Consider the following 16,925-nt stretch of genomic DNA (forward strand, 5'->3'; position numbering starts at 1 on the left):
CGCTGTCCCAGAAGGGTAGCCCAAGGAGGCGTCCTCTGAGGTGGGAGGGTTTCCCGACTTATTCGACGCTCCTGGAAACAGGGGCGTGAGCGTCTGTGTGCGATTTTGTCTTTTTTGCCAGCCCGCGAGAGACAAAAGCGCAACGTTTGGGTGCCTCCTTTCCGGCGCTTCGGGAAAGGCAGGTGGCGGGAGGAACGCCCGCCTCCACGCTACCCCGCGCAGTTTGAGACGCTTACCGAGAGAAGGGGAAGGCACAAAGCGGGAGGACCCGTCGCTCTTTCTAGGCGAGCTAAACTTTTGGAGTTGGGAACCAGGCGGCTCAGGCTCTGCGGGCGCGTCGCGGACGGGCAGTCAGGCACTGGTGATTCTTTGCCGATGGGGTGGGAGTCCCGGGGAGGGCTTTCCCTTGCTCGGGATCTGCACGGCGGCGGCGGCGGCGGCGGAGCTGCGGGGAGATGCTGGACAACAACGCGAGCTGCCCGGATTGCCGCTTCCACCCTGAGGCGCGCCACTCCCTGGCGGCCGTGCTCATCTTCACGATCGTCGTGGACATCCTGGGGAACGTCTTGGTGATCATGTCTGTGCTGAGGAACCGCAAGCTGCGCAACGCCGGTGAGTTTTGGCCCTTGGCTCCGGCCCGTTGATTAAGGGGCCTCTTACTAGGACAGGGAGGGATTATGCGAGAACCACCACTTTGAAGGCCAGCACGTGGTAAGGTGCCAGAAGCCGTCTGTGGCGCTGTTAAGACAAATGCCCCCTGCATTTCTGACCACCAGCTGTACAAAAGTACGGTAAGTGTTTCACCTCTTGGTAAAACAATACAATAGGCCTACTGTACATTAAGGGGAGACAGGTCATAATTGTTTACTGCATGTTTACTGCAGAAGTTGGCCTTTAAAGTGTTTAAAGTCATTCACACCTACTGTACTTGACTTTATAATCCTTGACAGCAATCCTGCAAGGCAGCCCAGATTTATTATCCTCCACATATTACGGGGCGGGGCGGGGAAGACAGTTGAAGCTCAGAGGGAATTTCCTAGCTAAGAGCACCTCGTGTGTTTTATGATACAGCTGGTTTTCAAACCAAGGACTTCCGAAAAACCCATAGCGTGCAATTCCCACTTTATTCCATGGGGAGCTGCCCGAGCCCTAGGAAGCGCGTTTACGATTGCTCAGGGTTACAGGCACGTTTACTCAGAAGAAAATCCCACCGAGCCTGACAGGGCTCTGCTTTCACGTACGGGTGTATTAGAACACCCAGGTTCTTTCCCTCGAGGAATTCCGAGCATTGCAGTTTACCCCTCACGGAGTTACAGTTCCCGGCAGCCTTTCACAAACTACCGTGTCCAGAATTATTTGAGGGAAAGAACGTGACTTAAAGGTATAGAAGGTGCATGCAGCATCCGCGTGCAAACAAGAGTAAAGAAGCGCTATGCTGTTGCTGCAGCAGCTATCAATCTTAAATTGCCATTTGTCTGTAGGGACGCCTACTTTTAGCTTGACCTGGATGTTTGCCCTCCTTCTTGGAGTACAGTGTTAACCACACAAAAAAGATGCAAGTCCCGTTCCAGGAAGGGTCATAGCTCAGTCCTGAAGTGCCTGCTTTACCTGCAGAAGGTCCCAGGTTCAAACCCTGGCATCTCCAGGTAGGGCTCAGAGAGATTCCCTTTTGAAACCCTGGGGAGCTGCTGCCAGTCAGTGCAGACAACATTAAGCTAGATGGACCAATGATCTGACTTGGTAAGGCAGTTTTCTATGTTCCTTAGGTTCCACTTTGGGGCTTCTTTGAGTGTGCACATTCCAGTTCTTCCTTGCCCTTTGTCGTTGCCTTCTTTGTTCCCAAAAGAAAGCAGGGGGGGGGAGCCCCTTTCACTTAGGACATCCCTGTAAATTAGCCCACAAAAGTTCCTACCCAACCCCCAATTACAAACCTTTTGGAAAAGGAGGGACAGAGAGCTGCATTTGGAACCCCAGAATTGGAAGGAGCCTCACAGGTCCTCTAGTCCAACCCCCAGCCCGTGCAAGCAATCTACAGCCAGGATCCCTGATAGGACAATGATTTGGGCTGCACCCCCATACACACTTCCTTGGCAGTAACTCTCACGAACTCAGTGGAATTTATTCCTCACTGTATATGTATAATATTGTGCAGTTCCAGTTCATGCCCCTGAGTTTGTGCAGAGTGTTTCCCTCACTGTCTGGACTACCATTAGGAAAACAAGTCTTCAAAGGAGGAGGAGGAGAGAAACCTTTGTGTGCTCAGCCATCATTTCTGGTTTTTAGAAATAAAATTGTGCCTGCATGTGGGGAGAGAGTTGGGGAAAAGGCCTTTTAGAAGATGATTTAGGCTCAGCACAGTCTAAGTACCCTGGATCTGTAGGAAATGTAATAGCCGGAACGCACAAATTGCAGAAACGTATCCTGGAGTGTGTGCAATTCATCTGATCAGATCTTTAGACAGGGATGAAATCCCCAAGAGGGAACCAGAGTCTCTCAACTCCAAGTTTCCTCCAATAATAAATTGACCATGGGATTGCTTTGAGGATGGCAAAAGGGAATGGGTGTGAAAGGGAACTTGCCAACAACAGCTTTAAAGTCTCTTTCTGTGTGCACATGTGTGAGGGAGAGCCAGACTGGTGGCAAAACCCAATAATGTTAGTTTATTTCATTCATTTTTCTGTCCGTATTTATTTGATTTAACTAAGCTGAAGTACGGATAATTGAAATAATTTGCATATTCCTGTCGTCTAAACTTCCTTTCTTCTTGTGTTGAATTACAGATTGAAATGCCTGCTTGTTTGTTGTAAAATGCCATACAGATACGGTATATCTGGCAGAATAGTAACAACACTTTTTCTCAAACTGACACTGGGGAGAAAGAAACAACAACACCAAAATTAAACAATAAGAGTGAAATAAACAATTAAAACAGCAACATGAAGAGCTTGGAAAGCTCTGCCTTAGGGGACCATTTTAAAGGCTTATGGATCACACTAAGCAAACCAGTTTGTCTTACTTTGTCTCTGGGACGGGGAAATCTCAGCCCGGGGGCCAAATCTTGTCATGTGGCCCTTGTGATTCTCCCCAGGTCACAAACCCTCCAGAACCAGACCCATTATCAGCCCTGCTTTGCACTCTCCTGAAGTAGTTTCCCCCTCTGGCTGGGAACAACAACAACAACAACAACAACAACAACAACAACAACAAAAATCCCTGATAATGAGTTGTATGTACTTGGGTGGAGGATAAAAAGGTGTGTGCCTGCTTGTAGAAACCTAACCAACTGTAAGGTAAAGGTAAAGGGACCCCTGACCATTTGGTCCAGTCATGACCGACTCTGGGGTTGCAGCGCTCATGTCACGTTATTGGCCGAGGGAGCCGGCATACAGCTTCCAGGTCATGTGGCCAGCATGACTAAGCCACTTCTGGCGAACCAGAGCAGTGCACTGAAACGCCATTTACCTTCCCACTTGGAGCAGTACCTATTTATCTACTTGCACTTTGACGTGCTTTCGAACTACTGGTTGGCAGGAGCTGGGACCGAGTAAAGGGAGCTCACCCCATCACAGGGATTCGAACTGCCAACCTTCTGATTGGCAAGCCCTAGGCTCTGTGGTTTAACCCACAGCGCCACCCGCGTGTGGGTACCAACTGTACAAAGCTAAATTTTGCATTGATTCCTCTGCCCACTTTTGCCAACTCCTGGCACATTGCCTAGAGGGGAATGTGCTCTTCAATCTGAAAAGGTTCTCACCCTTCTTCTGTCCCGTTTGCTTTCAGTTCTCAGGGGTTCAGGAAGAGCCTCATTTTTGGCAGCATGGCAGTGTCAGCCACCAAGGTCTTTCTCACAGTAAACCCCTAAGCAATTTGAAGAAAGGCCCATAGCTAACCAAGGAAACTTGCATGTGCAGAATGGCTGTGTTTCTAATACACAGCTGAGCATCTCAGCACAAGAGTGTAGAACTGATTCTGCTAAGAAGGTGTGCCTAAGGTTGATATCTCCTGGTTGCTTCGTGTTTTAAATCACCAGGAAGCAGTAAAGAGCATGGGGCAGAGAGAGAGAGAGAGAGAGAGAGAAACCAGACATCAAGTGAAAGCAAAGAAAACAATGGGGGGGGGAATTGTAGGGAGTTGATCTTCGGGTTTATTGAATGTCTCACTGAGTTGAGGAGCCTCAATGATCCATGTGATGAAATGGGAACTTTACTTCTCCGCAGAGACACTGGCGGAAGAAGGGGGTCTGGTGGGGGAAGTCCGCCCCAGGTGTCATCCGGGTCCGGGGGGGGGTAACATTGCCTCCCCGCTCCCCTGGGAAACTTGCCCTGCCCCCACGGGTGGCTAACCCCGCCCCGCCCCCAGGTGCACATCATGTGCGCCACTGTGGGTGCCAGAGTAACTAGCTCCACCTCTGCGCAGAGACCCCTTGCTTGTTATCTTGCTCCAGGGACTCCTCCCAGCCAGCATTTATTTCTTATGGCAAAGGACTAGCTTGTGGCAAAGTTGTGTTTTTCTTCTCTTCGGCACCTTCTCTCTCCTTTCTCCTTTTTTTTAAAAAAAAATATAACCAAGCATATGGAAGGCTGCAATTGTCCCATTTGTACATCCAGTAATGTGGCACCCCTCTCCAGTTTAAAAGCAAACTGGAGGTATATAATCAGTTCACTTCTTAAGAGCAGGGTTGGGATTTCAGATTGAAGTGCCAGTCTACCTTATTCTTCCTCAAGGACAATTGCAAAGTTCACATTGCTTTGCAGACTTTGAAAGGCACTGTCTCTAATTGCTTCGTATAGTTTTGTTTCCTGGGAACTTTATATGCAAAACATTTTGAAGTTGGGTAAGTGGTGTGAGGGGTTTCTTTCAGCAAAAGACAATTGAGCAAAACAGAGCAGGGGGTGTGGACCTTAATGTTGGAAGCATTTTGCAAACAAGAAAAAAGAAGAAATCTTTAACTGAACAAGAGGTTAAACAGTGGATAAAAAAAATTAAAGCCAGAAAATTTAAAACAAGGTATAGTACAAAATACCTTAAATGCTTATCTGATAACATAATGATGACAAGTCTTATCCACCCCACCCAAAAATGAGCACTGTCATGATGGGCATAGCCAAGGGGGGCAGGGGGGCAGTTCCCCCCTAGATCAAGTAAAACAATGGAAATATTTAACTAGCTAACCAATCACATCAGTTCTGACCCCTCCCTCCCCCCTGCAATCAAGTCCTGCTCCCCTTAAAAAAAATCCTGGCTATGCCCATGACTGCCATGACTGTGCTATACATTTGAAGCAGTGCCCCTCCCCTTTTGACCATGGTGGTTTCCACAAATAATCAGTTTGTTAAGGGTGCTGAGAGTTGTTAGGAAACCGCTGTTCTCCTCACAGAGGGTCAGAATCCCCAGAGTTGCCTAAAAAGAGGGATTGATTGTTGCACCACTCAGAATCTTAGCTCTTTCTAAGTGCCGTTACAAACTACAGTTCCCAGGATTCTCTGGTGGAAGCCATGCCTGTTTAAAGTGGTATGTCACTGCTTTAAATAATGCAGATGGGGCCTTAGTTACCAAAGGCCTGAGTGAAGGAAAAGGTCTTAGCCTAGTGCCTAAAACACTGATAATGGTGGTGGCAGGCATGTTTCCCTGGGGAGAGTATTCCATAGATGGAGCCACCACTGAAAAGGCCATGCAGCCACCCCCCCATACCTAACTTGGGCGAGGCACACAGAAAAGGGCCTCTGATATAGACTGTAAGATCAGGGCTGCTTCACCTGGGCAACATCTATATCCTCCCTTCCCTTCAAGGAACTTGCAGTAGTATACCTGCTTCTTCCCTCAACTCCATTTTATCCTTCAAGGTAGGCTAGGCAGAGTCACTGGCCCATAGTCACCCACTAAGTTTCATGGCTGAGCAGGTCCCAATTTAGCACTTTGCCAAGGGTGAAGAAGTGGGACTGATGAGAGCTGGAGTGGAATGGCATATGGAGGTCCAAAGAACCCCTCCATCCCTCCACTGTGCCACCTGGTTTCTCGCATTCTGTAACTATACGCCAGATGTCATGTCCAGTGATTGTAGCATTAGAACTTGTTTGGCCCTTTACAGTTTTTCCTCTGTTCTAGCCATTGCATCCAAGTCTGAGCACAAGTTCCTCTATAAAATCTACAGGACAAGGGAAAATGTGGGGTCGAATCGCCCACGTCCACACACCCCCATCGGTTGTTGTCGCTGCACTTGATGACTTTCAAAGGAGTGTGTGAACCAACAACCACTGAAAACAGTCAGTGTTCATTATCAAGGGTACAGCAACAGTAATTGCAATAACGCTGTGGTTAAACCACTGAGCCTAGGGCTTGCTGATCAGAAGGTCGGCGGTTCGAATCCCTGTGACGGGGTGAGCTCCCATTGCTTGGTCCCAGCTCCTGCCAACCTAGCAGTTCGAAAGCACGTCAAAAATGCAAGTAGATAAATAGGAACCGCTACAGCGGGAAGGTAAACGGCGTTTCCATGTGCTGCTCTGGTTTGCCAGAAGCGGCTTTGTCGTGCTGGCCACATGACCTGGAAGCTGTACGCCGGCTCCCTCGGCCAATAACGGGAGATGAGCACCGCAACCCCAGAGTCGGTAACGACTGGACCTAATGGTCAGGGGTCCCTTTACCTTTACCAGAACCAGTAGGGGGCGGAAGGCATAAAGGTACTGGTATCCTATTCCATGGCTGATTCCTTCTTTAAGTGACTACCTGTAGATTGTTTTCTCAGGCATTATTTCCTTCCTCCTTCAGTCAGTTAACGCTGTGCCTTCAGTTGGTTACACTAATGACTTCATGATGGCCACACATCAGCTTGTGCTCAGAATGGCTTTGTTTGCCAGGAGTAACACACCTTCAGGTTCTTTATTCTTTCAGCCAGCCGTCTTACCACACTGTTTATTTCTGCACTTTGCTGCAATATATATACCATATTCCAAAATTCATATTGTGTGTTTCAGCGTTCTACATTGTCCTAGGTTGGGCCTGCACATGCAGCAGAAATGGACTGTACCACTTTGGATATTGCTTTGGAATCCTTCTCCCAACTGGGGGAGGAAACAACTCCCTGCAAATTGAAAAAACACAGGGGGAGGGAATCTGCTTCCTAGCCCTTTGGCTTCTGTGCTGGTTTTCCCTTTTTATGGGAAGGTTTTTGCACTGGGGAGAATCTGAAAATATAACACACACACTCTTGCCACTTGTGCTCCACATCTCGTTCCACCTTGTTCTGTTGCTGCATGTGTTTAGACAGAATCCAGATAATCCCTGCAATAATTGCCTGGGAAAGTAGGCGAGTTTCCTTATCACCATATTACAGACGGGGAGACTGAGGCTGAGAGAGAGAGAGAGAGAGTCTGGTGAGACTTGAATACTTGAATCTGGGGCTTTATTGCTCATGATCCCAGCCATTGCAGCACCACAAGAATGCAAGGCAAGGTGAGAGGAAAGTTCTGCTAGGCCTGGCAACGGCCCATTTACACAGACAAATCAACACTGGCTGCCACAACCTCCTTGAGCATATGTGAAGCAGCCCTTGCAAACTTTGCATTTGTGCAAAAGAACTTTGTTGGAAAGGTGATCGAAAGTTCTGGCCCCACATGCAATTCGTCACTCAACATGGCAGCCACTGAGCAATGAGAAGGTTCATAGGTGAAGTCCTCAGATCAGAAGTGCTTTGTTTCTCTTGTTCTTTGAAGTGCGTTTGACTACTAAACCAGAGGTTAAGGCAACTACCCGCTGCCTATTCACCCATGGTGCTTTTGGAGGTTCTCCACCCTAACTCCTTGTTTGAGCTGGTCTTCAGCATGTCACCCTCTGTTGGCCACTCCCAATGGTAGGGCAGCTCCTCCTTCACGTCGTAATTATATCTGCTGCACAGGCAGATAGGCTTTCCAGGTAATAATGAAGAAGATGAAGGCAGCTCTTCTCTGATATGGACCTGGCAGCCACAATTCTTATTTCCTGCAGTGCTCTGAAACACAATCAGTCCTGGGCACTGTAGACCCTTGCAATGACAGCTGTGCATTAGACTACTGGAAAAAGGGGCCAGGCACGGGCATCAGTGATCCTTACCCGGGAATACTGCCTGTTGCCAAGTTTCAGTGGCCTGAGTGGGGAGAGGTGGCCCAGAGCCTAGAGGTGGCCCTTGCACTGAGAAGCTTGCAGTAGCAGTTCAGTGGCCCACCACACAGAGGAGCTATGCAGGGGAGTCTGGTGAGCAAAGATACAGGTGTGTGACGAAAAGGACTTGGAGGTGGGAATTGATGGGGAAAGCCCTGGCTTTTATGCCTATCTTTTAAAACTTGATACTCAGTTGGGAAAAGGAGAATCCCCAGGGGATAACCTGGTCACTCTAGGTGGGGATTATTATAGAGCAGGTGGAAGTATTGACCTGGAAGAGGTTTAGATGATGGATATTGTTCTCATGGCCATAGGAAAGGGATATGGTTGTGTGTTTTCTGCCAAGGACAACATACCTTCTGCTCATAAGTTGAAGCTGGGCTGGCAGCTTTGTGTCATTGCTGTATGTAATAACTTTCCAAGTAAGATTCAGTTGCTTTTCTTGGCTGGGCTAAAGGAAAACGGATTAGAGTACATTCAGAAATAGTCACTCTTGGAGTTAATATTAAAACAACTGAAATGCGTGCTGCCACTAGGTCGGAATATCCCATTATTTTTTTCAGGACTTTTGCAGGCACCTGCTAAGCTTGAAATTGTTCTGGTAGCCTCTGCCATTGAATTGTTCCTTTGCCTTGTACAAGTTAAAACCAGAAGATGACAAGTTAGGAGGTGGGGTTGGGGGCAAGGCAGGTCCAATGGCTAACCAAAGATACCTTGTTGTTCCAGCGTGGCTGAGCTATGAGCAGGAAGATCCAGTGGTCAGCTGGGTTGGGGAGAGTCAATCCAGAGCCTAAAGGTCTTCTTCTGAGAAGCTGTGTGCTGCAGTTCAATGGTTCACCACACAGGGGAGCTGCACACCGATCTGGCAGCTGTTAACAGTCATACAGTAGACCTGGAGGTGGAGAAGGGAAATGCCAGTGTGTGTGGAAGCCAGTTTGACTTTCTGGTCATGGACAGATACTTTCTTAATGTTGATTTGGATTGTTGGTGACTGGCTGAGAGGATATCCTGGTAACAAGGAGTTTGGAGACGAACCACAAGAGGGCCAAGGCTAGGTCCACTTCTCCTTACCTTGACCATTTTAATACTTCATATTCTGTCCCTGAATAGAAAGACGGGGAAAGGCAAGCTACAATCTTCAGGGGGCCAGGTTCAACACATAGGCTGCCAGTTGCTGGCCCTTAGCAGAAATCTCAGTTAAATGCATCCCAGTGTTTATCACATTACAGTAACAACATCAAAATACTTGAAGATGCTAAGCTCTTTTAAATAAGAGAACTTTGGAATCCATCTTTCAAAAAATAATTCATTGATTCAGATACTTAATTTTATTACATTTCGTATATTTTTATTCTTGGATGAAAGCATGGTTGAATCATGGCTGGTTCTAGAAGGGGAAGAAAATATTTAAAATTTTGTAGAAATGAGTTGGCAACTATGGGAGTTAAGAGGCAGGTTTCCTTCAATGCCCATTGTGTTGGAAAGCTCAGTTCTCAGACAAAGCATAAAATAAAGCAGATCTGAACAGAGGAGGGAACAAGAAGCTGCTAGACCTCAGGAATTCAGATCTACCTACCTGCTCTGAAATGCACAGTGTCCCTTTGCATAGGCTCTACGGTGATGGGAGCATCAAATAACCTTTTAATTGGACCTGTTTCTTTTAATAGCCCCGTCCAGATGGCAGTGAAAGCTGATCTCCATTTGCCCTTGTGATATCCTAAGAGCAGGGTTGTCAGCTGCCATTACTGCGAAGGGGAAGGGAGCCTGAATTGAAACATCACAGGTCAGCTGAATGGCAACAGCAGCATATCTCCCCCTTCCCTAAATTAGATAACTGAAACAGAGGAAATTTAGAGGGGAAACAGGAATTGATTTTCACGCGAAAGAGCTGTGTGAGCTTAACTTTATGGCACTGAAAACAAATCCCTATGCAGAGCACATCCACAGAGCCATTCCGCTCCTTAAAATTTAGAATACATGTTTGCTTTCTTCATTTGGAGCAGGGCTGGGGGACCCAAGGGCCACATTCTCCTCTGGTCAACCTCTTGAGGGCCACATGCCTGTGCTGAGCGGGCCAGAGGCAAAAGTGGCCAGAGCTACTAATGTAAGCTTCCCCTTTGTAAGTAGGCTGCTTTCTACACAGAATCGTAGAATTGGAAGGGGCTCCCGAGGGCCCTCTAGTCCAACACAGCCAAAGGATCCCTGGCAGATGGCTGTCCAACCTCTGTTTAGAAACCTGCAATGAAGGAGAGCCCATTGCCCTCTAAGGGAGTCAAGAGAACCCAAGCACTTTCCCCTCCTGTAGTGTCCAGCAACGGGCACCCAGAAGCATCTCTGCCTACAACCATGGAGGCAGAGCATAGCAATCAGGGCCAGTAGTCACTGACTGTCTTGCCCTCCATACATTTGTCCAATCTTCTTTTAAAGCCATCCAAGTTGGAGGCCATTGCTACATAAGGAAGAGCTTGCTGGATTAGGCCAGAGGACCTCTTTTCTCAGTGGCCTCCTTGTCTCTATCCTCCATCAAGAGAAGAAAGAAACATCAAGGACACATCCCAGCCACATTCAGGCCCTGGGAATGGTATTTCTTATCCCTCTATCATAGCTTCTGGGCTGCTCTGGTGCTGGAACTCCTGAGGAAGGTGGGGTGGTGAAGGCTGCGCCTCGGCTGAGATGCATTCCTCTGTTTTCCCAGCCTCTTCCTCTAAGGATGGGGAGTTGGGAGTCCTGGGTCATGTCAGCCGCCTTGAGAACTGTCATTAAAAGTGGATATAAATAACTCAAATAAACAAATGAGCAGGCACGACGGCTATTTAAACCCTACCAATAATCCCCTGGAATCGCTCTCATCAAACAATGCATGCTAGCCCAGCGGTTTTCATGGTGGGTAATCTTTTTATTACAGGATGTTTGATTTCAAATCAATGTGCAGTCTGCAAAGCGGCACATTATGTTCCTAGGGGGATTCAGGTGCATTGAGAGGAGGTTTTCAGCAGGCAACACTAGCTAGAGAGAAGCATAAAGATGGGCTTTAGCTCAGTGGTAGGGCAACTGCCGTGCATGCAGGCGTTTCCAGGTTCAATCCCCATCATCTCCTCCAGGTAGGCCTGGGAGGGACAATACTGAGCTGGATGGACCAGTGGTATACGTCAGCATCCTATGTACCATATTATAAGGCATGCAGGTCCTTCGCAGGATTGGTGAACAATGCTTCACAATGAAAGCCTGGCAGAGCTAGTCTCATTCTGCATAGGGTTGGTGTCTACTTGCAGCCTCCGGTCATGGACATTTGGCAGCAGCAGTGCTTCTTCAGAGGGAGTCCTCTGAAGATAACCAACACATTTCAAAGCTACAAGTATTGGGATTGTCAGCCGCTTGTAAGGAACCTAGAGCCCTCTGTGTGTGTGTGTGTGTGTTTGTGTGTGTGTGAGAGAGAGAGAGAGAGTGAGTGAGAGAGAGAGAGAGAGAGAATTAACAAAGGCAAAAAAGTTGTTTTTCATTTCAAAAGCATTCCAGTCCCTTGACCTTTCCTTAAATAATAAGCACCCCACTTTGCAAAGCAGCATACCCAGTCATTAAAATGCATTAAACTACTTTAAAGAGAAGGAGAAGATGCAACAGTAAATTTACAGGAATAGAACAAATGCTTGCCCTCTTAACGGGACCTTTGAAATAGTTTGCTGCACAAGAGAAGCCTCCTTTTTGTTTCCCAGTGGATGGCCCTGTAAGGACACTGCGACTTTCTCCTGCATGGGAAACCCATTTTCTACACAGTGGATTTCTTTTGTCCCTCTTCCCCCTTGGCATGGAGAGAAGAGATAGAACAAGCAGAATTTTTATGGTGTGCTGAGAGTACAGCAGGGGGTTTGACAGACCTAACTGTAGGAGTAGAATTGGGGGAGCCAGCTGGTTCCCCTTTAAGCTTTTGTACCATACCCACAATGGGACCCAGGTGGCGCTGTGGTTAAACCACTGAGCCTAGGGCTTGCTGATCAGAAGGTCAGCGGTTCGAATCCCTGTGATGGGGTGAGCTCCCATTGCTTGGTCCCAGCTCCTGCCAACCTAGCAGTTCGAAAGCATGTTTCTTCCCCTTCTATTTGCCAGGAGGTGATGGGACCAGTGGCCATGATCTTGGTTTTTTTGATGTTGAGCTTCAGACCATTTTGCGCTCTCCTCTTTCACCCTCACTGAATTAATTTACGAGGGACTAAAAAAACCTGCAGATTGATGTGGAAATATGTACAAGTGAATTTAAGATTGGAAAAATGAGAAATCAAGAGAAACTGAAACTGAAGTTCCATGCCTGTGAGTGAAGCTGAAATATAAGTTTCTACAGGATTTTAAACCTTAGGGTTCAGGTCCTGAGATGTTTTTCCATTATGATCCCCCTGAGATTTAGGTCCTGGCAACAGAATACTTTTGCTGTGTGCTTGTTTTAGTTTCATCACACTCTAACGGTAGGATATATGCACTTGCTCCATCCAAAGATTTTATTTTTATGTGTACACCGAGGCCACCTTAGGTGTGCGCACCCAGGAAGGTAATGCATGAAGGGACGCCAAGCTAAATGTGGCCTGCATTCGCGTCTTGTGTAATAATCTCCAGTCCAGAAAACAACACAATAGCAGCTGGATTTACCATGCTAGGAGAGATCCCAGACACTAAAGGCACACAAAACAAAACAAAAGAACATCAGGGTTTGATATTTATGTGTCATAATATTTTGACAATGCATTTCAAGAATGCTATGCTTGCTACTGGAATCTGCGCAAAGACCTGATTATTGCTTTTTATTGAATTTTAATGAGATAAATTGTTAAGTTTGGCTGAGTCACTTCTGCCTAGCGGGGTTGCCAGTCAAACTCCGGTGCTTTTGCACGGCTGTTTTTGTTTAGGGCTAATAATGCGTGAAGAGCAGGTTCCAGTCTTTTGCATTCCAAGACCAAAGCAAAGGCTTTTTATAGGCATATCCATTTGCACAGAGGTCCATGGCATATTGGTCCTCATTATGCACATAGCAAAAATAAAAATTCTGTGATGTTCTGCTTTGGGTGCTGTGTAGGAAGGCCAGATGCACACCTTGGAATCGCTGAGTGGCAAAAGAAAAACCCCACAGCTTAATTGCGATTCATAGATCCAAAATACACAGTACAACAATGGTATACTGTATAATATATCAACCGTTATTAAGGCGTAAGAGTGGCCTTGCTAACCAACAGAGGAGCTTTAGTCCACATATACTGATTTCTGATCCTTACTGCCTGCGAGAGAAATTTTGCTACAGCCAGAGTAATAGTATCAGTCTTATCCTCAAGGAGCACATTAACATAAAAGGATTCAGCAATCCCAGGTTGTTCTGTCAATACTGGTTTGATTAGAAGCTGTCTAACCTGTTTTTTTTTACAGGCGACTGAGTAATAAAATGTGTTCCATGCATTCAACATCCTGGGAACATGTGCACAGCCCTGGACGGTAAAGTCCAGTCAAAGGTGACTATGGGGTTGCGGCATTCATCTCGCTTTCAGGCTGAGGGAGCCAGAGTTTGTCCACAGACAGCTTTCTGGTTCATGTGGCCAGCATGACTAAACCACTTCTGGCACAACAGGACACCGTGATGGAAACCAGAGCACACGGAAATGCCGTTTACCTTCCTGCTGCAGTGGTACCTATTTATCTACTTGCATTGGCATGCTTTTGAACTGCTAGGTTGGTAGGAGCTGGGACAGAACAGAGGGAGCTCACCCCATTGTGGGGATTTGAACCGCCAACCTTCTGATTGACAAGCCCAAGAGGCTCAGTGGTTTAGACCACAGTGCCACCCGTGTCCCTGTATTACAATATATAGCACTATTGCCACTATCACCAACTATTGACCTTAACTGCACCGACTTTAAAACTACCGGATCTCATCTATTACTGGTACTTGTGCTTGCTGCTTTTTACTCATGCATTTGGGGATAGAGTAGCTCATGTGCTGGTCTACTTACTGTAGGACTTGCATTTTCCAGACATACTGTTGTGTTGAGTGGTTGTGGCTTTATTGTTTAAATGTTATTGAGGCATCTCCAGCACAATATATTTTGTATAGCTGTTTATACATTTAAAGCTCAGAAGTTAGAAGCTAGAGAATTGCAGAAAAAGTCTACATCTGCTTCATTGACTATGTGGGACAAGAAGCTACAGTTAGAACTGGATATGGAACAACTGATTGGTTCAAAATTGGGAAAGGAGTACGACAAGGTTGTATATTGTCTCCCTGCTTATTTAACTTATATGCATAATTCATCATGTGAAAGGCTGGACTAGATGAATCCCAAGCCAGAATTAAGATTGCCGGAAGAAATATCAACAACCTCAGATATGCAGATGACACAACCTTGATGGCAGAAAGTGAGGAGGAATTAAAGAACCTTTTAATGAGGGTGAAAGAGGACAGCGCAAAAAATGGTCTGAAGCTCAACATCAAAAAAACCAAGATCATGGCCACTGGTCCCATCACCTCCTGGCAAATAGAAGGAGAAGAAATGGAGGCAGTGAGAGATTTTACTTTCTTGGGCTCCTTGATCACTGCAGATGGTGACAGCAGTCACGAAATTAAAAGACACCTGCTTCTTGGGAGAAAAGCAATGACAAACCTAGACAGCATCTTAAAAAGCAGAGACATCACCTTGCCTACAAAGGTCCATATAGTTAAAGCTATGGTTTTCCCAGTAGTGACGTATGGAAATGAGAGCTGGACCATAAAGAAGGCTGATCGCCGAAGAATTGATGCTTTTGAATTATGGTGCTGGAGGAGACTCTTAAGAGTCCCATGGACTGCAAGAAGATCAAACCTATCCATTCTTAAGGAAATCAGCCCTGAGTGCTCACTGGAAGGACAGATCGTGAAGCTGAGGCTCCAATACTTTGGCCACCTCATGAGAAGAGAAGACTCCCTGGAAAAGACCCTGATGTTGGGAAAGATGGAGGGCACAAGGAGAAGGGGACGACAGAGGGCGAGATGGTTGGACAGTGTTCTCGAAGCTACGAACATGAGTTTGACCAAACTGCGGGAGGCAGTGGAAGACAGGAGTGCCTGGCGTGATGCTGTCTAGGTTTGTCATTGTTTTTTTGATGTTGAGCTTCAGACCATATTTTGCGCTCTCCTCTTTCACCCTCATTAAAAGATTCTTTAATTCCTCCTCGCTTTCTGCCATCAAGGTTGTGTCATCTGCATATCTGAGGTTGTTGATATTTCTTCCGGCAATCTTAATTCCGGCTTGGGATTCATCTAGTCCAGCCTTTCGCATGATGAATTCTGCATATAAGTTAAATAAGCAGGGAGACAATATACAACCTTGTCGTACTCCTTTCCCAATTTTGAACCACTCAGTTGTTCCATATCCTGTTCTAACTGTAGCTTCTTGTCCCACATAGAGATTTCTCAGGAGACAGATGAGATGATCAGGCACTCCCATTTCTTTAAGAACTTGCCATAGTTTGTTGTGGTCGACACAGTCAAAGGCTTTTGCATAGTCAATGAAGCAGAAGTAGACGTTTTTCTGGAACTCTCTAGCTTTCTCCATAATCCAGCGCATGTTTGCTATTTGGTCTCTGGTTCCTCTGCCCTTTCGAAATTCAGCTTGCACTTCTGGGAGTTCTCGGTCCACATACTGCTTAAGCCTGACTTGTAGAATTTTAAGCATAACCTTGCTAGCGTGTGAAATGAGCGCAATTGTGCGGTAGTTGGAGTATTCTTTGGCACTGCCCTTCTTTGGAATTGGGATGTAGACTGATCTTCTCCAATCCTCTGGCCATTGCTGAGTTTTCCAAACTTGCTGGCATATTGGGTGTAGCACCTTAACAGCATCATCTTTTAAAATTTTAAATAGTTCAGCTGGAATATCATCACTTCCACTGGCCTTGGAAGTGATGAACTGGTAGTTAGAGTAGTCATATAAGTTGTGGCCATTTGAAGCCCAACTTGCATGGACCTCAGCCTCACCTGAACTTTGCACATTTATTACATTCATAATTTTGTGATTTCTCCCATGAGTTCAAGGTATTAATGTCCCTCCTCCTCCTCCTCCTCCTCAACAACAACAACAACAACAACAACAACAACAACATTAAACTACTCAGAGAGATAAATAATACTCCAAGATAACACATCCAGCATAAAACACACCTAAAATGTAAAGCTATATATAACAGTGCAGGATAACATCCCAGAATAACATTCCAGCTGCTGGTGAGGACACACCCACAAATATATATATATAGTTTGCATTTCTCTGACATTTAGGTCATCTTGGGGACCATCCTTAAAAGTAGCATCTCCTGACTTCAGACAGCATGTTACACATTTGAACTTTTTGAGTCCTAAATCTGTATATATGTGACTGGGAATTGTGTCTCACTCTTTTCCCGATTAACGAAAGAAGTAGTAATACCAAGGTTTTCAAAATGAATCTGTTTCCTTTGAGTTTCTAAGGCTTCTCCATTATTGCTAAAGCCCGAAGTTTGGTGCACCAGTTCTATATATTTGGAACTGGAAGCATTTTCCCATTGCTGCACCATCATTTAATTTGTTGCCACAAACATAAACCTGAACTAATTACTGGCAAATCAATGTTTTGGGCAGTGTTCAGCAGCAGTCCTAATAAAGGCTATATCTTAGCAGAGCCAAAAGACATGGGTTGATGATAGCATGTTGGCAAGCTGTGCCCTCTGGGACTTGCGCCCTTTTTTCCAGCGTCCAGTGGGTATCTGTTCTTTTTTTGGGGTGTGTGTGTGTGTGTCTCCGTTTAAGT

General features: G+C 46.2%; 1 protein-coding gene across 1 annotated transcript in view; it reads left to right on the plus strand.

Moving 5' to 3' along the window:
* Positions 1 to 395: 395 nt before the first annotated feature.
* The window catches only part of GPR50 (G protein-coupled receptor 50), a 125,343-nt gene continuing 108,813 nt past the window's right edge, over positions 396 to 16,925 (plus strand). Inside the window, exon 1 of the mRNA XM_060270656.2 lies at positions 396 to 612. Coding sequence (XP_060126639.1) covers positions 456 to 612 — 157 coding nt within the window. The 5' untranslated portion in view covers positions 396 to 455. The remainder of the gene's footprint in view (positions 613 to 16,925) is intronic.

Source organism: Zootoca vivipara, chromosome Z2 (genome assembly GCF_965207765.1).
Source record: "Zootoca vivipara chromosome Z2, rZooViv2.hap1.1, whole genome shotgun sequence".
Classification (NCBI taxonomy): domain Eukaryota; kingdom Metazoa; phylum Chordata; class Lepidosauria; order Squamata; family Lacertidae; genus Zootoca; species Zootoca vivipara.